The sequence below is a fragment of the Saimiri boliviensis genome, chromosome 14 (assembly GCF_048565385.1).
Source record: "Saimiri boliviensis isolate mSaiBol1 chromosome 14, mSaiBol1.pri, whole genome shotgun sequence".
Classification (NCBI taxonomy): domain Eukaryota; kingdom Metazoa; phylum Chordata; class Mammalia; order Primates; family Cebidae; genus Saimiri; species Saimiri boliviensis.
Genome location: NC_133462.1, coordinates 48427213 through 48450062, shown reverse-complemented (window position 1 = coordinate 48450062; position 22850 = coordinate 48427213). Strand labels below are relative to the sequence as shown.

The 22850-nt window shown below is 51.9% G+C and overlaps 1 protein-coding gene across 1 annotated transcript in view; it reads left to right on the top strand.

Annotated features, from left to right (window-relative positions):
- The window catches only part of SOX13 (SRY-box transcription factor 13), a 60191-nt gene extending 40261 nt beyond the window's left edge, over positions 1–19930 (top strand). Inside the window, 14 exon segments of the mRNA XM_010348909.3 lie at positions 5047–5245; positions 5248–5274; positions 7094–7205; positions 7292–7378; positions 9580–9752; positions 10207–10275; positions 10683–10797; positions 14965–15050; positions 15302–15464; positions 15868–15977; positions 16124–16220; positions 16668–16811; positions 17747–17963; positions 18936–19930. Coding sequence (XP_010347211.2) covers positions 5048–5245; positions 5248–5274; positions 7094–7205; positions 7292–7378; positions 9580–9752; positions 10207–10275; positions 10683–10797; positions 14965–15050; positions 15302–15464; positions 15868–15977; positions 16124–16220; positions 16668–16811; positions 17747–17963; positions 18936–19212 — 1875 coding nt within the window. The 5' untranslated portion in view covers position 5047 and the 3' untranslated portion in view covers positions 19213–19930.
- The last annotated feature ends 2920 nt before the right edge of the window (positions 19931–22850 follow it).

Here is a 22850-nt window from a genome sequence, read left to right as displayed (position 1 = left end):
GAAGCTCAAAGGGAGGAGGTGTCTTAGTGCAGTGCTGTCCAACAGAAATAAAATGGCAACTACATATGTCGTATTTGCTAGTAGCTATATTAGAAAATACAAAAAGAAATAGGTGAAATGAAATTTTTTTTTTTTTTTTTTTTTTTTTTTTTGAGACAGAGTCTAGCTCTGTCACCCAGGCTGGAGTGCAGTGGTGCAATCTTGGCTCACTCCAACCTCTGCCTTCTGGGTTCAAGCGATTCTCCTGCTTCAGCCTCCTGAGTAGCTGGGATTACCAGGGCTCGCCACCATGCCTAGCTAATTTTCTGTATTTTTAGTAGAGACGGGGTTTCACTGTGTTGGCCAGGCTGGTCGAGAACTCCTGACCTTGTGATCTGTCCGTCTCAGCCTCCCAAGGTGCTGGGATTACAAGCATGAGCCACCACACCTGGCCCGAAATTAATTTTAATAATGTATTTTTATCTAACCCAACTTATCCAAAAAGAATTTCAACTTGTAATCAGTAACCATTATTAATGAGATATTTTACATTCTATTCTGTGTACTAAGTTTTCGAAACCTGGGGTGTGTTTTCTGCCCACAGCACATTTCTGTTGGGACCGGCTGCATTGTAAGTGCTTAGGAGCCACATGTGGCAAGTGGCTGCAGTCTTGGGCGGTGCACTCGCAGGGTTAATTAGGACAGATGATGACCTCCTCTGCCTCCACCATCAGCTCCGGAGATGGACGGTCATTCACCATCCCCAAATGGGGAGATCTTGCTTGGGCCTTTGTGGCCTGCTCATCTGACCATGCTCCCGGAGGCCATGGCTGCTGCTGGGATATCTGGGCTGCAGTGGGAGGGCTTTGAGGTAGGAGCTGGAAGCCGCTGAAGTTGGGACAGAATGAAGGAGAGACCCTGAGGACCCAAGTCCGGACCAGTGGCCGGCCTGCGCCCGCGGTGGGTGTGAGTGAGGTGGCACGGAGCCGGCGGATCAGAGGCCCACAGGCCGCATTGTGCGCCTGTCACACTTCCTTTGGCTTTATTGCTTTTGTCCAACACCCTATTGTCTGGCTTCCTTTTGTCCTCCATTCAGTGCTGCTGCCTTTTATTTTCCAGCCAGCCTGGTTGTTTTCATTTCTTTTGTCTGAAGTTCCTGAGAGGAAGGTTTTATTTTCAGCGGTTTGATTAATTCACAGCTTGAGCCCAGGGTTTGTTTGTTATGTAATTGCTGCCTTCGGCTTTAGGATAAAACCCCCTCCCCGACTGCGGGCACTCCCACTTCTCTCCCCACTTGCTCTCGGCCTGGCTCTGAGCCCCTCCCAGTGCCCGGATGGGCTGAGCCGCCTGCTTCCTGGACGTTCTCCAGGCCCCTGGGCTGTAGGAGGGGACCCCAGGGTGAGCTGGGCTGGGGCCTCTTCTCTTCTCTGCATCTAGGTGGGATGGGGCTGTCGTTCTTATAGTCAGGGAGGCCCCTCTCTGCAGTGCCGTGTCCTGGGACCCAGCCGCTGGGGAATCCTACACTTTGAAGGTGGGTGAGCATGAGGGTCTGGTCTGATCAGCAGGGTGGAATCAAATCAAATACACATACATTCATGCGCTGCCTGCCAAGCGACGTCGCGGTCAACGACGGACCACATGCAGGATGGTGGTCCCGCAAGGTTCTACCACTGTATTTTTGCTGTAGCTTTCCTATCTTTGGATGTTTGGATACACAAATGCCATTCCATTACAATTGCCTACAGTATTCAATACAATAATACACTGTACAGGTTTGTAGCCTAGGAGCAATAGGCTATACCATACAGCCTAGGTGTGTAGTAGGCTGTACCAGCTAGGTTTGTGTAAATATACTCTGCGAGGTTTGAATAACAAAGAAGTTGCCTGGTGATGCATTTCTCAGAACATGCCATGCTATTAAGTGATGTAAGACTGTACACAGATACAGTCAGCCCCCTGTATCTGAGACGGTTGATTCCAGGACCCCCGAAGATACCAAAATGTTCAAGTTCCTGATATAGAATGGCACAGTATTTGCATATCACCTATGCGCATCCTCCCGTTTACCTTGGTTTTTATTTACTGTTGTTACTGTTTTTGAGATAGGGTCTCACTCTGTCACCCAGGCTGAAGTACAGTGACTTAATCTTGGCAGCTTCAAACTCCTGGCTTCAAGCGAATCTTCCAAGCGCAGCCTCCCCAGTAGGTAGGACTACAGGTGCATGCCATCATGCCCAGCTAATTTTCATATTCTTTTGTAGAGACAGGGTCTTGCTATGTTGCCCATGCTAGTGGGCATCTACAAAAAAAAAAAAAAAAAAAGCAATACTCCTGGCCTCAAGCAATCCTCCCACCTCAGCCTCCCAAAGTATTGAGATTACAAGCATGAGCCACTGCGCCTCTAGATTTATAATACCTAATATAATGTAAATCTTATGTAAATAGTTGTTGCAGTATATTGTCTAGGGAATAATGACAAGCCTACATGTTCAGTAGAGATGAAATTTCTTTTTTAAATGTTTTTGATCTGAGGTTGGTTGAATCCGTGGATGTGGCACCTATGAATACAGAGGCCTGACTGAATGTATTTTATTCCATTATAATGCTTGCTTATTTATAATACTGTACATGTACTCTTATTATATACAATGCATGTTTCATTTTATGTAACAAACATTTTACAGAGTTGATGCAATATTTAAATACCATACTGCACCTGGGATGTTTAAGGGATTTTTTACTCTACAGATATTTTTACTGTGTCTGATTTTAGCCTTACATACCTCCCCTAAACATTAATCCCCATGCAAAAAAAAGTAAAAAATAAAAACAATTTATTTAAGAGTGCTTTTCTAACTAGTGCATCTCAAACTCACCTGGAGGGCTGGTTAAACCTGATCCCTGGCCTAACTCGCAGAGATTCTGATTTGTGGGTAGGACCCAAGACTTTGCCTCTCAAACAAGCCCCCAAGGCCTGCTGAAGCTGTTGGTCCTTATACTGCATTTCAACTAGCAGTGGTTTAACAAACACCAGGTCATGTGATTGTATTTGGAAATGTAATAAACCACAAAACACCAGATCAGTGCTTACAGGTCCCACGAACTGTTCTAAGTACCATATAAATATAAACTCCTAGTCCTCATGTCTGCCCTATAGAGTAGAGACTCTTACGCTCATTTTATAGGTGAGGAAATGTGAAGTATAGAGCCGCTAAGCAATTTGCCCTTGGTCTATGGGCTAGTCAGTAGCTGAAGCAGGACCCATGCATAGCTGGAACCTGCTGTGTGTTCCCACTGGAATCCAGTCTCTGGATGTGTGCCCCAGTGACTTTGGAGGAGAGGCATCTGCTGCTCCTCCCAAGCCTGGCGTGACCCCTGGAAACCACTCCTTGAGATCCTGCAATTGCTCGGGCAGTGATGTGACAGGAAAGGAACAGCAGGTACAGGGTCTCAGGAGGGTCTGCGAGGAATACCAGCTACTTAAACCAGGCATTGTAAACTCAAATGCCTATGATGGCCAGACTCTAAATGAGCTATTCTAGCTAGATATTATAAAATATTTTTCGATTTTTTTTTTTTTTTTTTTTTGAGACATAGTCTTGCTATGTCATCCAGGCTGGAGGGCAATGGCGTGATCTCCGCTCACTGCAACCTCAGCCTCCCAGGTTCAAGCAATTCTCCTGCCTCAGCCTCCTGAATAGCTGAGATTACAGGTGCATGCCAGCACGCCTGGATAATTTTTGTATTTTTAGTAGAGGTGGGGTTTCATTATGTTGGCCAGGCTGGTCTCGAACTCTTGACCTCAGGTGATCTGCCCACCTCAGCCTCCCGAAGTGTTGGGATTACAGGCGAGAGCCTCTGTCCCCAGACAGAAAATATTTTTCTTAAAGCCACTCATCTCAGCCTGTTATTCCCACCCCCAACCCCCGCTATTTTTTTTTTTTTTTTTTTTTAAAGAGATGGAGGTCTCACTATGTTGCCCAGACTGGCCTCAAACACCTGACCTCAAGTGATGCCCCTGCCTCAGCCTCTTGGGTAACTGGGATTAACAGCATGAACCACCATATGTGGCTATTTCCCCACTTTTGATAGATGCATGAAATAAGAAATCATTTACTTTTACCTTGCCTCCAACATAAGAAGAAGACTATACGTCTTATATATAGAAGAATATATGTTCTATGTAGCTAACACTTGTTTTCCTTTTTGGGGAGTAGTAGGAGTATAGAGGCTAAGGTAGACGGGTCTGTCCGTAAAAAACACCCATTACTCAATTCCAGCCAATTTTTGTCACAACAATTGAACTAGAAGTTCAAATCTAGATTTTTATGTGCTATCTTTTGACTTTTAAGTTTTGATAACTAATTACAAAAATGCATTTGTAGGCTGGGCGCAGTGGCTTATGCCTGTAATTTCAGCACTTTGGGAGGCCAAGGCAGGCAAATCACCTGAGAGGTCAGGAGTAAAAGACCAGCCTGGCCAACATGGTGAAACCCTGTCTCCACTGAAAATACAACAATTAGCCTGGCATGGTGGCAGGTGCCTGTAACAGCTACTTGGGAAGCTGAGGCAGGAGAATCGCTTGAACTCCAGAGGCAGATGTTGCAGTGAGCCGAGATTATGCCACTGCACTCCAGCCTCGGTGACAGAGTGAGACTCTGTCTCCAAAAAAAAAAAAAAAAAAAAGCATTTGTATACATACAAACATGCACAGACAGATATTCACGCACACACACTTTTCAACTCTGTTGAGCTCAGAAACTGCCAGTCAGGATCTGGTCTCGTGAGTTGGGCCCACCAGTCCACCAGTCCCATAGTCCCAGCATTAAACAGGCAGGGCGTGAGGAAGGGTGGGCCCACTCTTCTCAAGAACTTTTTGTTTAAAAAATGAAAACCAAAACAAAAAACGTGAGGGCCACAGAGCCTTTGCTGATTTTTCTGTGGGTTCACAAGCAGGTTTGCCCTTTCTGTGAGTGTGCCCGTGTGAGGGAAACCAGGAGGCGCTCGAGTGGGGTGGGGGGAGCGAACGACTGGAGACTCACCTCGGCTCACTCTGTCCCTCCCCAGGATGTCCATGAGGAGCCCCATCTCTGCCCAGCTGGCCCTGGATGGCGTTGGCACCATGGTGAACTGCACCATCAAGTCAGAGGAGAAGAAGGAGCCTTGCCACGAGGCCCCCCAGGGCTCAGCCACTGCCGCTGAACCTCAGCCTGGAGACCCAGCCCGGGACTCTCAGGATGGTGCTGACCCGCGAGCTCCAGCCAAGGTGCCCAGCACTTTTTCAGGGGCTACTGGGTCAGTGTCCCCACTGTGCCTCCGTCCCCACACGCATGCGATGTCCCTGGCCTCTCTCCTAGGCTGGGCAGGCCCACAACCCTAGATGGCAGCAGATACAGGCAGAAATGGTGATCATAGGAGTAAGACGCCGTGAAGGGGAGCAGGAAGGCACTGCCGGGTTCGGACTGAGGCCAGAAGCCAGGTCACCTATCAGAGCAGGACCTGGACTCGGGCCCACACTCACTCAGTCACTTGCTTGATAGTGACTGTTCACTTATGTGTGGCCCAGTCTTTGCATCTGAGGACTAGATGTGAAGATGGGACACACATGCTAAAAGTCTAGCTTTAAAGTAATCTACCAGGTTTTTCAGGTTATTTGGGAAAATCAATCTGATTGCCCAAGCAAGAATTAGGTCACTGCTAAAGATGATACCATTCTTTACCCTTAAAGCAAGAGAATGGGCTGGGCTCGGTGGCTCACGTCTGTAATCCCAGCACTTTGGGAGGCTGAGGGGGGCGAATCACGAGGTCAGGAGATCCAGACCGTCCTGGCCAACATGGCGAAACCCTGTCTCTACAAAAAATTAGCCGGGGGTGGTGGCTCACACCTGTAGTCCCAGCTACTTGGGAGGCTGAGGCAGACGAATCACTTGAACCAGGGAGGTGGAGGTTGCAGTGAGCTGAGATTGCGCCACTGCACTCCACCCAACCTGGGCAACAGAGCCAGACTTCGTCTCAAAAAAACAAAACAAAACAAAGCTGGGCGCGGTGGCTCAAGCCTGTAATCCCAGCACTTTGGGAGGCTGAGGCGGGTGGATCACGAGGTCAAGAGATCGAGACCATCCTGGTCAACATGGTGAAACCCCGTCTCTACTAAAAATACTAAAAATTAGCTGGGCGTGGTGGTGCGTGCCTGTAATCCCAGCTACTCAGGAGGCTGAGGCAGGAGAATTGCCTGAACCCAGGAGGCGGAGGTTGCGGTGAGCCGAGATCGTGCCATTGCACTCCAGCCTGGGTAATAAGATCGAAACTCCGTCTCAAAAAACAAAACAAAACAAAACAAAACAAAACAAACAAACAAAAAAGAGGATTGAGCTACACGATGAACAAGGATTCTTGCTCCTCCTAAAAATTCTATTATTTCACATAGGAGATGTAGAAAGGGAATATGTAATTCAAATTCAAATAAGTAAAAATGAGAGTTACAGGCTCTAAGAAGGAATCCAGCCTGGAGGAGGGGGGTTCGGGGTGGGGGCATGGGTGATCAAGGAAGACTTCCTGGAGAAGTAGAGCTTCGAGCTAGGCCTTAAAGGATGAGGAGGACTTTGATGAGAAGAGGAGTGTGGCAGGCAGCGGGGAGTGTGAGTAACTTGCCAGCCCCTGCCTGCTCCCCATGCAGCCCCGCTGGCGTAGTGGGTGTGTTGAAGGGAGTAATAATTAATAGCTTACTTTTGGCCCCTGATTGCAATGGCAAACCTCATTCACATGCATTAACGCCCTTGATCCCAGCAACAATCTTGTAACAGAGGAGGTATTAATATTTCTATTTTCAAAAGAGGGAAGTCAGGTTCAGAGCAGTTCAGGGACTTGTGTGGGATCAAGCCACTTGTGAGTCACTAAGCCTGGACTGAAACGCAGGTCTTTTGTTTTGAAATCTTTTGTTCTTTTCCTGAGCAAAGGTCCAGCAGGTGGGGGACAGAGGGACCTACCAGGTGGAGAAGTAGGACTGAAGCAGGGTTGGGATCGCTCAGGATATACATCTTGGAGGTGCCCAGCCCTCCCTGCAGCCTGTCCCCTTCTCTTGGGGGTGACAGTGACACTTCAGCATGTCTTACAGGACTGTAGCTCTCCAGAGGGTAATGGGTCCCCAGAACCCAAGAGACCAGGAGCGTCGGAGGCTGCCTCTGGAAGTCAGGAGAAGCTGGACTTCAACCGAAATTTGAAAGAAGGTAAGATGTCTGCTTTAGTTAGAGGCAGAGTCCTGGGGCAGGGAGGTGTTACGACAGTTATTCCTCACCCCTTTGCTGTCTTCCAGTGGTGCCAGCCATCGAGAAGCTGTTGTCCAGTGACTGGAAGGAGAGGTTCCTCGGAAGGAGCTCTATGGAAGCCAAAGATGTCAAAGGTGGAGGCCTGTAGGGGGTGGGGGAGGTGTTTGAACTCCATCTCTCTTCTCCTGGCCTGGCCGTGCAGCCTGGCTCTGTAGGGCAGTTCTTGGTACCCTCATACCTATCCTGTGCCATCTGGCTCCTGCCTGGCTTTCGGTGTCATCACGATCCCTCACCTGGAGGCCCCAGGCTTTAGGTCTGATTCCGCCCGTGCAGGAGAGGCCTGGTAGGAATCAGATCCCATGGCTATGAATCTGGGCTCTCACCAGGCACCCTTGTGACTTCAGGCATGTCATTGCGACTTCCCAGGTCTAACTGCAAAATGAGCAGAAAGTTTCCTTTCACTCTAATTAATTCTAAGTCAGTGGGACTTCACTAAGTGAATGAGAAGTGGTTATTAACAGGCTGCTGCTTGGATTCCTTAGAGTGATTTTTTTTTGAGATAGGGTCTCCCTGTATCACCCAGGCTGGAGTGCAGTGGCACAGTCTTGGCTCACTGCAGCTTAAACCTCCTGAGTGATCCTCCCATCTCAGCCTCCTGAGTAGCTGGGACCACAGGCACCTGCCACCAAGCCAGGCTAATTTTTATTTATTTTATTATTATTATTTTTTTGGGAGGCAGAGTCTTGCTATATCCCCCAGGCTGGAGTGCAGCGGCTCGATCTCAGCTCATTGCAACCTCCACCCTCCAGGTTCAAGCAATTCTCTTGCCTCAGTCTCCTGAGTAGCTGGGATTTCAGGCACTGCTACCGTGACAGACTAATTTTTGTATTTTTAGTAGAGACAGGGTTTTGCCATGTTGGCCAGGCTGATCTCAAACTCCTGACCTCAGGTGATCCATCCATCTCAGCCTCCCAAAGTGCTGGAATTACAGACGTGAGCCACCGTGCTCAGCCGATTTTTATACGTTTTGTAAAAAAGATGAGGCCTTACCATGTTGCTCAGGCTGGTCTCAAACTCCTGAACGCAAGCAATCCTCCCACCTTGGCATCTCAAATTGCTGGGATTACAGGCATGAGCCAAAGACCACACCCAGCCAGAATGACCATTTTTGCATTGTCCTTGATCACATCCACAGGGATAAAACCATACAGATACCCAGGCTCCACCCCTACCTACTGAATGGGAACCCCATGGTATGGTAGGGGCCTGGCCATCTCTATTTCTCAAAGGATCCCTGAGTGATTTCTGATGTGGGAAAAAAAACTCTGTGGCCAGGCACTCAGGAATAAACTGCTATATCAGACAGGAGCTAAACCGGAGATCAGGAAAGCACTAACATTTATTGGTTCAGGACCCTGTGCCAGATCCTGGAGTAAGAGCTTTGTATATATTAACTTGTGTGTGTTAAATTATAAATTTCTCTATAAATATATATACACATATATTATATATACATATATATGAATATTCACATATATGTATATATATATGTACATACACACATGTATATATGTATATATACACATATGTATATATATGTGTATGTATATATATATATATATATATATATATATATATATATATATATATATATATAAAACGCATGTATATATATATTTGTAGAGACAGGGTTTCACCATGTTGGTCAGGCCAGTCTTGAACTCCTGACCTCAGATGATCCACCAGCTTTGACCTTCAAAGTGCTAGGATTACAGGCGTGAGCCACCGTGTCCTGCCTCTGTTAGCTCATTTATCCCTCACAGTAACCCTCTGAAGTGACTACTATGCCTACTTAACAGATTTTGAAAACCCTCAAGTGCAGAGAAATTGATAAACTTGTCTAACAGCTCACAGGCAGGTTGGGCTGAAATGCGAATTTGAACCCAGACCCAACTTGCTTCAAAGCCTGTGTGTCCCCCTGGATCCCTCTGATGGGATGGTGTCCATCCTGGCCCTGTGTGGTGCTGAGCACTCAAGGACATCCAAGAGACCTGGGGCTCTGGGGCTGAGATGTCCCACTGTCAGCATTTTTAGGGCCTGGAATTCGTGACTAGTAAGGGAGAACTTCCAGGCTAGTAGTTGCCAGGCAGCAACACGAAGAACCACCTTCAAGGCAGGCGTCTTGTGTCATTGTCTCTGTGGCTCAGCCCCCAAATAGTCCTGGGACATAGCAGTTGCTCAATAAATGTCTGATGAATAAATGGGTAGATGGATGGGTGGGTAGATGAACAAATAAAAAAAGAATCCCGTTGGGGGCTGTTTCACTGTGGAGCAGGGACCCAAGAAAGCCTAGCAGAGAAGGAGCTCCAGCTTCTGGTCATGATCCACCAGCTGTCCACCCTGCGGGACCAGCTCCTGACAGCCCACTCGGAGCAGAAGAACATGGCTGCCATGCTGTTTGAGAAGCAGCAGCAGCAGATGGAGCTGGCGCGGCAGCAGCAGGAGCAGGTAGGCCCTGCTCGGTGGGTGTGGCTTTCTTCCCAGGAAAGCGAGTGTGTCAGGACCTAGAGAAGGGTGCCTTAGGGGCAGGCCCCACCAGTGCAGGCTGGGGCCAGGGGTAGGTGGGGCAGGGGCTGTGGGATTCCTACCTGGACTGATTCATGAGTCCTTGAACCTGGGAGGTGGAGGTTGCAGTAGTGAGGGGTTAGAGGTAGGAGGGTATGAAAGGGACTCTAGGAAGAGCAGCTTGCAGCTTCCTGCGCAGCCTCCCGGTCCTGGAGGGAGGGATGAACTTCCTGCAAAAGGAGAACCAATTCTGAGGGCTGAGCGCTCTGCTCCCCACTGCCACCCCGCTCCGCGGTTTGCACTACTGGGGAAGGCAGGGCGTGGTTAGGGCTGGGCAGGCTCTGGGCACCAGGGTTAATGTCCATGACCCACTCTGCCTACTCTTTCCCTCTCCCAGATTGCAAAGCAGCAGCAGCAGCTGATTCAGCAGCAGCATAAGATCAACCTCCTTCAGCAGCAGATCCAGGTAACCAGGAGGGAGCCCTGGAGAGGCACAGGAGGCAGCTGAGGGAGTTGACACCGGCCTGGAGAAGAGCTGGGGACAGGGGATGTGTGCACCAAGTTAAAGCTCCCAGAGCAGAATCACTCAGGCCTGACCCTAGGAGGGTTATTTCTGTTCTAGACCCCAACCTGTCTTCCTTCCCTGTTTTAAGGGGAGGAGCCTGTCATGTCTTCCTCCCCAGCTGAGACCTGAGGGCAGATAGACAGGGGCCCACAGAGATGGCCTGGGACCAGAGGGGTTCTTTGGAAAACTATCCCTTCTATACACCCTGCGCCTCTTGTCTGTGGGTCCATTCTCTGTGTCATGGGCTGACCATAGCTGGGTAGCTCTTTGGGTCCCTGGGGACTCACACAGGGTTTCTTTGCCTTCAGCAGGTTAACATGCCTTATGTCATGATCCCAGCCTTCCCCCCAAGCCACCAACCTCTGCCTGTCGCCCCCGACTCCCAGCTGGCCTTACCCATTCAACCCATTCCCTGCAAACCAGGTGAGTGTGAGAAGGGAGGTCCCACCACTGCGGGCAGCCTGTCCCGAGGTCAGGGAAGGCACCCTGGAGCCGCTCTCATCCATTAATTTGCTATGTGGCCTTTCTGGGCCTCCACTTCGGACCTGTCTGGTGGAAAAATAATCCTCCTTCTGAATCTTGCTGAATTTCACTGAACTTCACTGGGAGAATGAAAAGAAATAGCACAATGGAAAACCATAAAGCCCTTTCCAGATGGAAGATGATATAGCAATCCAGGTCTAGTCTTCCCAGTTCTGGTACATTTACTATGCCAGAGTATTAATAACTGGAATATTTCCAGGGGCTCACTCCTGTAATCCTAGCACTTTGGGAGGCCGAGGTGGGCGGATCACTTGAGGTCAGGGGTTTGAGGCCAGCCTGGCTAACACGGTGAGACCCTATCTCTGTTAAAAATACAAAAATTAGCTGGGTGTGGTGGCAGGTACCTGTAATCCCAGCTACTTAGAAGGCTGAGGGAAGAGAATCACTTGAACCGGGGCGGTGGAGGTTGCAGTGAGCTGAGATCACGCCACTGCACTCCTGCCTGGTTAACAGAGCAGGACTCCATCTCAAAAAAACAAAAAAACAAAACCCTGGAATATTAACTGGAGTTTATAAATCTCCCAAGTTCTTTTTTTGTTGTTGTTTTTGAGACAGAATCTCACTCATTGTGTCGCCTGGGCTCTGGAGTGCAGTGGCTCAATCTCAGCTCACTGCTGCAACCTCTACCTCCCAGGTTCAAACGATTCTTCTGCCTCAGCCTCCCACGTGGCTGGAATTACAGCTGTAAACCACCACACCTGGCTCATTTTTGTATTTTTAGTATAGACGGAGTTTGGCCATGTTGCTCAGGCTGGTCTCAAACTCCTGACCTCAAGTGCCTTGGTCTCCCAAAGTGCTGGGATTACGTGTGAGCCACATCTCCCAAATTCTAACAGCCGTGATTCCTACCTTCAAACTCTTGTCCCTGCCTAGACCATGTCACTCTGGCCTTCTACCCCATCACTGAAATTCAGCAGACTGGCCATGTGTCAGACAAGGGTGTGGGACATGACGGTGTGGCGCAGCTGGGGGCGGAGCATGGAGTCTGGGATTTATTTTGTGTGTGCAGTGGGGTGCTTGAGAATGTTTGAGTGGCAAGTGTGTCTTTCTGCTTTGAGAGGTAGCGGGTGGAGGGGAGACTGGCCAGAAGCAGGAACTGCTGAGGTGATTCTAGCAATATGGGATGATACCTGAATTAGGGCAGTGACAGAGAGTTATGGGGACAGGACAGAGGTGCTGCCCATAATTACCCCAGGAGTGCAGATGGCTTCAGAGGCAGCCATGCTAGTCCATCCTCCCTGTTCCACAGGCGAGAAAGAGACAGAAGAGGAAATTTCCCAAGGCCCATAGGCCGTGAGCTTGGGGCGACTGCTCAGCCCCACCGACTCTGCTCCTGCCTGGTTTGCGCCGGGCACTGTGGGGTGGTGGAAATGGGAAATGCAGTGGACTGAGGAAGCCAGGCCCCATCTTCATCCATTCAGGGGCTATAGAAAGATGCCATGGACCAGGTGGCTCATGAACTACAGACGTGTATTCCTCACTGTTCTGGGGGCTGGGAAGTCCAAGACTGTGAAGCCAGCGTATTTGGTGTCTGGTGAGGGCTGGCTTTCGGGTTCCAGAATGGCATCTCTCCCTGTGTCCTCACGTGGTGAAAGGGGTAAACAGGCTCCCTCAGGCCTCCAATCCCATTCCTAAAGGCTCCACCCTCACGACCCAGTCACCTCCCAAAGGCCCCACGTCCTAATTCTGTCACATGGGGAATTAGCTTTCCACATAGGAATTGTGGGGGGCAGAAACACTCAGACCATAGCATTCTGCCCCAGACTCCCCCACATTCGTGTTCTTGTCATAGGCAAAATACATTCATTCCCTCCCAGTAGACACCCAAATCTTAACTTGTTCCAGCATCAGTTCAAAACTTTCAAGTCTAGAGCCTCATCTAATCTCACCTAGACCAGGCCCAGTGGTTCATGCCTGTAATCCCAGCACTTTGGGAGGCTGACAAAGGGGGATTGCTTGAGGCCAGGAGTTCAAGACCAGCCTGGGCAACAAAGTGAGACCCTGTCTCTACAAAAAATAAAAAAAACTAGCCCAGCATGGTGTCCTGTGCCTGTGGTCCCAGCTACTTGGGAGGCTGAGGGAGGAGGATTGCTTGAGCCTGGGAGGTCAAGGCTGTAGTGAGTTGTGTTCGCACCACTGCACACCAGCCCGGGAGACAGAGCGAGACAGACACCGAGTGAGGCCCTGTCACAAAACAAACAACAATAATAAATCTCACCGAAATCAGTCATAGGTCAGACTCAAGGTATAATTCATTCTGAAGCAGATTGTGCTTCACTCCAGAAGTGAGGAGTGAATTTCCGAGGTCTGTAAGCTGCTTAGTTTTATGGCACATTGTTTTAACAGCCCGAGTAGACCAAGACAGGCCCAGTGTGGAAGTTTCCAGTTAGCCGGGGGAGCTGGGAGTGGAGAAGGTTGAAGGTGAAGGACAGGGCAATTCCAAACCATTGCAACTCCCCATGAATGTGGAGGGGAGCCGTGGAGGCCAGGGGACAGTGTGATCTGGTCGGAGATAGGGCCCCCGACTGCATTCCAGGTGAGGAAGGAAATCAGCTCCGGAAGCCAGGGACTGGCATGGCTGCCTCCCCCTCTGTTTGCTCTAGAAACTAAGCAAGCAAGGTCCCTTGCAAAAGCTGACTGCAAACAGTGGCCCTCCCCAGCTCACAAGCCTTACACGGTGCTCTGTGCCCACAGCATGGGCTCTATACTACTGACCTTGGCCCTCACGGGCCTTGGAGCTGACCTGGCCCCCATGGCCTGCCCCATTCCCCACAGCTCACCGCCATCCCATCTCCACCTGCCCGAATCCTGCTCATTTTGCGGGTGCTAAGCTCACACTTCGGCTCCCCCAGGGAGCCTGCTCTAGTTAGCCTAGCTGCAGCAGTTTGCTGGCGCTCTGCCGGTGCGGCCCTCATCAGCACCTGCCATGCACTTTGTGATTTCTGCATGTGGCCTGGCTCTCCACCTGGAGGCTGGGCCTGGAAGGGACATAGGGTAGGTAGGAGTGCCATGTCGAGGAGCAGGAATGGCTGTGGAGTCTAGAAGTGTGGGGTTCAAATCCTGATGCTGCCATTTAATAGCTCTGTGGGCAACCCATTTTTCTTCTTATTTTTATTTTTGAAAATTTTAAATTCTTAATAATAGAGATGGGGGTCTCACTATGTTAGCCAGATTGGTCTTGAACTCTTGGCCTCATGCAATCCTCCCCCTCAGCCTCCCAAAGTGCTAGGATTACAGACATGAGGCACTATACCCAGCCCCATTTGACTTCTAAGGTTTTCTTTTTTCTTTTTTTTTGAGACAGAGTCTCACTCTGTTGCCCAGGCTGGAGTGCGGTGGTGCAATCTCTTCTCACTGCAACCTCCGCCTCCCGGGTTCAAGCAATTCTCCTGCCTCAGCCTCCCGAGCAGCTGGGATTACAGGTGTGTGCCACCACGCCCGGCTAATTTTTTTGTATTTTTAGTAGAGATGGGATTTCACTGTGTTGGCCAGGATGGTCTTGATCTCCTGACCTCGTGATCTGCCCGCCCAGGCCTCTCAAAGTGTTGGGATTACAGGCGTGAGCCACTGCGCCCGGCCGGTTTTCATTTCTTTATCTGTCAAATGGGATGATGATGTATTCAGCCCCCGTTATCTACTGCATACCATGTATTATCGTGAGATGATACATATGAGATGTTCTACACAACAGGCAGCCACTTTTGTGTCCTGCGCCCAGTAGGTACAAAATAAAAGTAGCTGTTGGATGAATAGACGGTGTCCCCTCTCTCATTGTGCCATTGGATGGGACTCTAGAATCTGGGAAACTCTATTTAGAGTGGGTTGGGAAGGGGATAACCCGGCGAAGATACTGGTTAGCTTGCAGAGGCAGTGGGGGTGAGTGGACAGGAGACCTCCGGCCATGCTTTGGGGCTGGAGAGAGCAGTGGTTGGAACCAAGCTGGGCCAGCTGCGAGCCATTGCCCACCTTGTGCTGGGACCTCGTCAAGCGGGGTGTCTGCTGTTCTGTGCTCATCCAGGACTTTTCTCCCTGCCGCCTTTTCCATAGTGGAGTATCCGCTGCAGCTGCTGCACAGTCCCCCTGCCCCAGTGGTGAAGAGGCCTGGGGCCATGGCCGCCCACCACCCCTTGCAGGTACTGCCCTCTACCCACCGGCCTGGGGCTCCCTGCTGAGCTTCTGACGGCTGGCTGCTGCCTTAGGGGACTGCGGGGTGTGGACGGGTGAGCCATGGCGTCCTGTGTTCCTGTTCACCTGCTCCTTCTGTGTCCACTTTTCTGTCTGTCTCCTTGTGTGTTCTGGGTATGCTCACCTCACTTCCTCTCTGTCCCACTGTGGGAGTCTCCTCTGGTGTCTGTCATCCTCTGACCTGCCGGGTCTCCCTCAGGAGCCCTCCCAGCCCCTGAACCTCACAGCCAAGCCCAAGGCTCCTGAGCTGCCCAACACCTCCAGTTCCCCAAGCCTCAAGATGAGCAATTGTGCACCCCGCCCCCCCAGCCGTGGGGGCCCAACGAGGGACCTGCAGTCCAGCCCCCCGAGCCTGCCTCTGGGTAAGCTTCCTCCTGCCCGCACTTGTCCGTCAGCCCTCTTAGCAGGGAGCAGGTCCCTTCTCTCTGGGTTAGACTTGCTCTTAGCAGAAGCTCCCCTTCCTCCTCCCCCTCATTATGTCTGTCTGAGCATTCCAAGCATCAGCGATTCAGGCCAGAGTTGCACAGTTCCAGAGGGTGCTATTCTCATTTCCAGTCTATTGACATGCACAATAAATAGCCAGTGTAAGTGGCATCCCCTTGAGGACGCGCAATGCCGTCACCCTGTGGAAGGACAGGAGGGAACACTCACTCAGGTGCCTCATGGGAGTGGCATGGCGGGAGGCTGATGGAGTTTGGGCTCTCACTGGGCTGACGCCCTCAGCTTACCTCGCTTCTCTTCCCTCTCTTCTGCCCTCTGCCGCAGGCTTCCTTGGTGAAGGGGATGCTGTCACCAAAGCCATCCAGGATGCTCGGCAGCTGCTGCACAGCCACAGTGGGGCCTTGGAAGGCTCTCCCAGCACCCCCTTCCGCAAGGTAGGGTCCCCTACTGCCCTGAACCTGGGGGCAGCCACAGATGGTGGCTAGAGTTGGAAGACACAGTCTGAGGCCACCAAGATAGGAGGAGGGAGAGGAGTGGGTGATGCAGAGGAGGCTGATGTCAGGTTGCCCTGTCAACCTAGGACCTCATCAGCCTGGACTCATCCCCGGCCAAGGAGCGGCTGGAGGACAGCTGTGTGCACCCACCGGAGGAAGCCATGCTGAGCTGCGACATGGACGGTGAGGGCTCGGGCGCTGGGCTGATGGGCAGGAGGGCCCAACTCTGTCCTGCCAGGGCCAGGGCAGGCTGTGTCTGCCTCTGATCCCTTCCCTCCCTCAGTCTGTTGGGTCCTCTCCAGGTGTGTGTGCCTCTGCTGTCCCATTAGGTGTCTGTTGCTCTGTCTCTGAGTCTGCTTTCTGTCCTGTCTCTGAGACTGCTGAGTTTCTGCTCTCTGTTGAGGCCATATTGCTGGGATTTTCTTGTGTGTCTGTCTCTGGTTCCCTGGCTGGGCCTCTTGCTGTTTCCTCTGCCCCCTCTGCTCCTGCCTTGCTCCTCCTGGGCTGGCGGCTGTGGGAGCCTCCTCTGTGCCTCCTGCTGGTCAAGGAGGGGAACGTTTCTCTGCTGGCTCTGGGGCACTCTTGTCACCCCAGACAGACTACCTGGCTGACTTCACTTCTGTTCCCCAGGCTCCCGCCACTTCCCCGAGTCCCGAAACAGCAGTCACATCAAGAGGCCCATGAATGCCTTCATGGTGTGGGCCAAGGATGAGCGGAGGAAGATCCTACAAGCCTTCCCAGACATGCACAACTCCAGCATCAGCAAGATCCTTGGTAAGGGCCAGTGGGTGGGGCCATGGTTCGGGGAGGGGTAGGTGGGGCCATGGTTGGGGGGTGGGGGCATGGTTCAGAGGGGGTGGGTGGGGCCATGGTTCAGGGAGACCTGGTTGCAGGAGTCAGCTGGCTCCATTCAGGGCTTTCTTTGGTGATATTCCATACTGTGTTGGACTCCAGTGGAATCTGCTGATAGGGGTGCAGGAGTCGCTGGGGATGTGAGGGCAGCTGGGTTCTGGGGTCTTGTACCACTGAAGTGTTCAGTAGCACCTGTCCTCAAGAACTCAAGGGGAGAGAGAGAGATTGTGTGTGTGTGTGTGTGTGTGTGTGTGTGTGTGTTTACATTCTTTAGTACTCGTGATCTAAACTTAACCTGTTCCACTGTTTGCCCAGAACCTTGATCTGGCAGAAAACAGGAGAGACTAGTGTTCTTGGGCTGTCACTAGAAAGGTTTTTTAAAATGACATGTCCTGATTGGCCACGGAGGGATGTTGGGCAGGGCAGATGGGCTCAAGGGGGCAGGTGTGCTCAAGACTGAGGCTCCTCTGCTGTCAGCGAAGGACTCTTGTCGACTGAGACATCAGGTATTTTGTCCTGAGCAGGGAGCCTGTCTGGGTTGTTGAAGGCCTAAGGTGGCTGCTCTTTTGTTTACGCAAATCAGGCAGGCCAGAGGCTCAAGGAAGTTGCTGGATTGTTAGGAACGTGGGTGGGTGCTGAGTCTTAAGCTGGCGGTTGGATACCCCTGTACAGGCCAACTTCATTCATTCAAATTTGCCCAGCATCCAAGGAGCACCCACATCGGGCAGGACCCTTGCTAGGTGCTTGCACATATATTATCTTGTGGACCCACCTGGGCACCAAGGTCGTCTCAGGTCCTGCTCGGGGTGGTCAGCAGAGCCCAGCACTGACTGCCTGCTCCTGGGGGGTTGGGTCAGGATCTCGCTGGAAGTCCATGACCAACCAGGAGAAGCAGCCCTACTACGAGGAACAGGCGCGGCTGAGCCGGCAGCACCTGGAGAAGTATCCTGACTACAAGTACAAGCCGCGGCCCAAGCGCACCTGCATCGTGGAGGGGAAGCGGCTGCGTGTGGGCGAGTACAAGGCCCTGATGAGGACCCGACGCCAGGATGCCCGCCAGAGCTATGTGATCCCGTGAGCAGGCGGCCAGGAGACTGTGTGTGCACATGTAGCTTTCATGAGTGGCTGGTGTCCGTGTGGGGCCTGCCTTTGTGTGTGACCCCAGGGGTGCTGTGTATATGCATACGTGTGTGTTACCTGGGTGTAGCTGAGCCTGCACATGCAACTCGACTGTGTATGGCTATGTATGTGACTGTGGTGAGCACCCAGTGGCTGAGGACACAGGATTGTGACCGGAGGACTGGCCACACGGACCTGGACGGTGCCTGTAGATCCCATGGCAGAGGAACTTAATAGAAAGTCAAAGGGGCTAGAAATCAAAGTATTAATCACACAGAAAGGTTCTTGACTTGACTAAAGCAAGCACCAAATCTCCTAGGGCATTTAAAATATGCAATTTCTGCCTGGTGTGGTGACACATACCTGTAATCCCAGCGATTTGGGAGGCTGAGGCAGGAGGATCCCTTGAGCTCAGGAGTTTGAGACGAGCCTGGGCAACATAGTGAGACCTCATCTTTAAATAAAAGTAGCCAGGTGCGGTGGTGCACACCTGTGGTCCCAGCTACTTGGGAGGCTGAGGCAGGAGGATCACTTGAGCCAGGGAGGCCAAGGCTACAGTGAGCCGTGATTGCACCACTGTACTCCAGCGTGGGTGACAGGGCATGACCCTGTCTCTAAGTAGAAGTAAACAAAAAAATAAAACACGCAGTTTCTAAAAATTGGATTCATATATGATCTTCCAAGAATATTATCTGTTGAACACATCTATGGTCCAGGGTCTGCAGGTCATCTGCAGGGCTGTAGGTACCAGTGAATTTGGCCAACAGAAAGCAGGCGGGGCGGGGGGGAGGGGGCGGGCAGGGTGTTTGAGTCACAGCCAAGAGGGTGTGGAGTGGGAGGGCATGCTCGGAGCAGGCCTGGAGGGGAGATGGGTTTGGGGTTGAATTGAGTGTGCATCCATCATCGTGCTCCTTCTCCGCCCCGTAGCCCGCAGGCCGGCCAGGTGCAGATGAGCTCCTCGGATGTCTTGTACCCTCGGGCGGCAGGCATGCCGCTGGCACAGCCGCTGGTGGAGCACTATGTCCCTCGTAGCCTGGACCCCAACATGCCTGTGATCGTCAACACCTGCAGCCTCAGAGAGGAGGGCGAGGGCACAGACGACAGGCACTCGGTGGCCGACGGCGAGATGTACCGGTACAGCGAGGACGAGGACTCGGAGGGCGAAGAGAAGAGCGATGGAGAGTTGGTGGTGCTCACAGACTGATCTCGGCTGAGTGGGCCCCGCCCCTTCTCCTCTGGGGAAGACCTCGTCCCAGCCCGACGGGCACAGCCAGCCAACCTAAGACTGTGTTGGTACTTGGACTTGGTCATGCCGCAGAGATGGGCAAAGCTGTGCACTTGTAGATAGATTCATGAGGGGAGAGGCCCCCTCCCTGCCTGAGGAGCTGTTGGCCTGGGTGGGCAGGAACTGCAACGTGGCTGTGGGCTGAGCTGGCTGAGCACCTCAGCCTTTAGGGCTCATGGCCAGGGAACACTGTATGACCCTCCTCCCCTGCAGGTCTACCCACCTGGGCTATGGCAGCTACAGACCGGTCTCCCTGGGGTCACATGCTTTGTTTCCATTCTTGTCCTGGCTGGACCAGCCACTGTGGGACCAACACCCCTCCCACACTCTCCAGACCACTCACCAAGATCGCTTTGCACTTTGTGCAAAAGGGTCTGGCTGTCCCTTGCTGTCTTCGTTTCTGCCAAACCCATGGCCCCTTTGGCTGCTGTGTGTGTGCGTGCCCGTGTGCACGTGTGTGTGTTTTCATCTGTTCATTCATTGCACAAGATATTTATTGAGTGCCCACTATGTGCCAGGCACCGTAGTTTGCTGAGTTCCTGTGGGTGTGTCTCTCGATGCCACTCCTGCTTCTCTGGGGGCCTCTTTCTGTGCTTCTCTCTGTCCCCAAATTGCTACCTCTTTGTCAGTCTGGGTGTCTCAGGTTCTGTGTGTCCTTGTGTGCATTTCTGTCGCTCTCCGTCCTTGTCTCTGCACAGCCCTCGTTGTTTCTCCTTCTTGGTGTCTGTCCTTGCCCCCTGTGCCCTCCGGATTCTCTGGGTCTGTGTAGGCCCCTGGTCTGCCCTGGGCTCATCAGCCTTCCTGACCTCCTCCTGCCCTCCCCTTCACTCCCTCCCTGGCTCTGCCAGTCCGTTCCCACGGAGCCATTTTTAGCTCTGATCAGCATGGGAATGTGCCTTGGCCTCCGAGGGTCTTTGTCCTGGTGCCCCCACCCCTGGTCCCAACCTGATCCCACGAGGGAGGCGGGACAGGAGGATTGATGGTGCTCCCCTTCCTGCCAGTGTCAGAGGCCCTGGAGAGGGGCTCCCCATGGCAGCTAGTCTTTATTCCTCCCTCATGAGCATGGGGTGGGGGGCTCCCCATTCTTGGAAGAAATTGAGAAGACTCCTGGGCTTCAGCCTCTCCCACCCAGGCCTGCCTCTCACCTGCCTGCCCTCTCCTCCCCTCCCCTACTCTACACCAGGGACTGGATCTCAGCCTCTGATCAGTTTCACAAGTTAGTTTCCTAAGGAAATCAAATCCCAATTTCACCTAACTCTAAACAGCCCTCGGATCAGTATGGGAACTCCAAATCCCACAGGGCCAGATAATGGAGTCTGTGTCTGCCCCTGTCTTCTCTCCATCCTCAGCCTCAGAGCCGCCCCCACTTCTCTCCAGGCTGTTTCTTTTTTTATGACTGTAAACATAGATAGTGCTTTATTTTGTTAATAATAAGATAATGATGAGTAACTTAACCAGCACATTTCTCCTGTTTACACTCGGGGGATTTTTTTGTTTTCTGATGACATAATAAAGACAGATCATTTCAGAATCTGGCCCTTGTGCGGGGGAGGAGGGAGGCTGGCCTAAGTCCAGAATTCCTAAATATGCCACCAGCCTGGGCGCCAGTGTCCCCTGGTGGCAGCCTGCGGGAGCTTCAGGCATGGGGCCTCGGAGGAACCAGCTTAAGGCAAGGGAATCCCAGGCCAAGCCTGTGACAGGTGTCATCCACAGAACCCACGCTGAATGCCCCTACCCTGAGGAGGTGAGCCCACCCGGATCCTAAGAAAGAACGCAGTAGTAAGAGCACTGTAATAGGAGTCAGGAAGCTCAGGGTCTTCCTAGAACTGGCCACAGAGCTGGGGTTGGGGAGTGGGGGCCAGGTCTCTCCTTTGGGCCTCACTGTCCTCATTTGACAACAAAGTTAAACCTTACACGTAGTTCTTATCATTCGGAGAAGGAGCCTTATGAGGGGGCTCCATTATCTTATAATGAAAGCTGTGGATCATTTTCTCAGAAAAGGACTCAAAGGGATACCTTGAAGCCCATCAGAGGCTCCCATGATGCTAATTAATGAAGCAGGGACCTTAATGATAATACTGGTCAGGGCTGTCTATCCATGACACATGCTTTGTTTTTTGTTTGTTTTTTTCTTTTTGAGATAGTCACACTCTGTCACCTAAGCTAGAATGCAATGGCACAATCTTGGCTTACTGCGACTTCTGCCTTCCAGGTTCAAGTGATTCTCCTGCCTCAGCCTCCCGAGTACCTGGGACTACAGGCACCCACCAGCACACCTGGCTAATTTTTGTATTTTTAGTAGAGACGGGTTTCACTATGTTGGCCAGGCTGGTCTCGAACTCCTGACCTCACGATCCACCCACTTTGGCCTCCCAAAGTGCTGGGATTACAGGTGTGAGCCACTGTACTTGGCCTGAGCACGTGCTTTGAGTGAATACTTCAGACCTAGTTATCACATTAGGGGAAGTAATAGCCCTGCAAGGGCTGGATGACAGCCTGAAGCCACTCAAAATGCACATTAACCACAGTCTAGAGAAACAGCTCTTGTGAAAAATTAATCCCATCGGTATGGAATAGGGACAGCAAAACCAAATGGCAGTTCTTGTGGAAGAGTTGAACCTGGGCTGGATTAATAGAGGCTTGTGTTCCCAACAAGGGAGGTGATGGTCCAGTGTACCCCACACAGACCTAGTCCCTGGGCAGCATGCCCTTCCTCACCCCCTCACTAGGGAAGTCTGTCCTCACAGTGGAGGGGCCCAGAAGCTGGCACTCCACGTGGAGGGGCACAGGAGGGATCCTGGTGGACACCGTCCTTAGAGGAATAGTCAGAAGGGCCAGGCGTTGTTTCCTCTAGGAAAGAGGAGACGGGGGTTGCACAGAAAGGACAAGATTGCTTTCTCCAAAGCCGCAGGGGTGGCAAAGTGTATTATTCCACAAAGCTCATGAGCCACTGCACTTGAACTCCCGGATGGGTCCCAAGGCTGGCTCGACATGAGGATCACCTCCACAAAGAGAGCAGCGTGAACGTCCCAACTCGGGCAGTCCTCAGGCTCTTGAGTTGTGGAGGGATTTCTAGATTGGAGAGGGTGCTGGTGAGGGAGGGTAGGTGTGGCTGACTCTAGGACCCCAAAGTTGGGAGGGCGTAGAATGGAGACTGCCCAAGAATCAAGGGCCCGGCCATTTGGTCTGGGGAGTGTCCTGGATGCTGGCTGGCTGGTTTTCCCAGCCCGGGTTCTTGGAGCGTCCTCTCCTTTGCCCTCCCGACCCCATGTTTGGAAAAGATGCTGGCAGAGGTGGGAGGAGGAGCTGGCGGCGGCGCCTGCCCCCTGGTGGTCGCGAGGGAGAGTTGCTCACTGCACCTCCCACGGTCCATCCCCTCTGCCCTTCTCGGTCCTCTGGCCCAGCCTCCTCCACTGGTACAAACCAGGTTCTGCCAGTCTCCTCAAGACTCTCCCAGCCTGGCTCACTCCCACATTCTCTGGCGGTCCTGAGTTCCTCTTCCCTTCCCCAAGTCCTCTTGTCTTGCCTGCCTTATTCCATCTGCTGAGACACAGGAG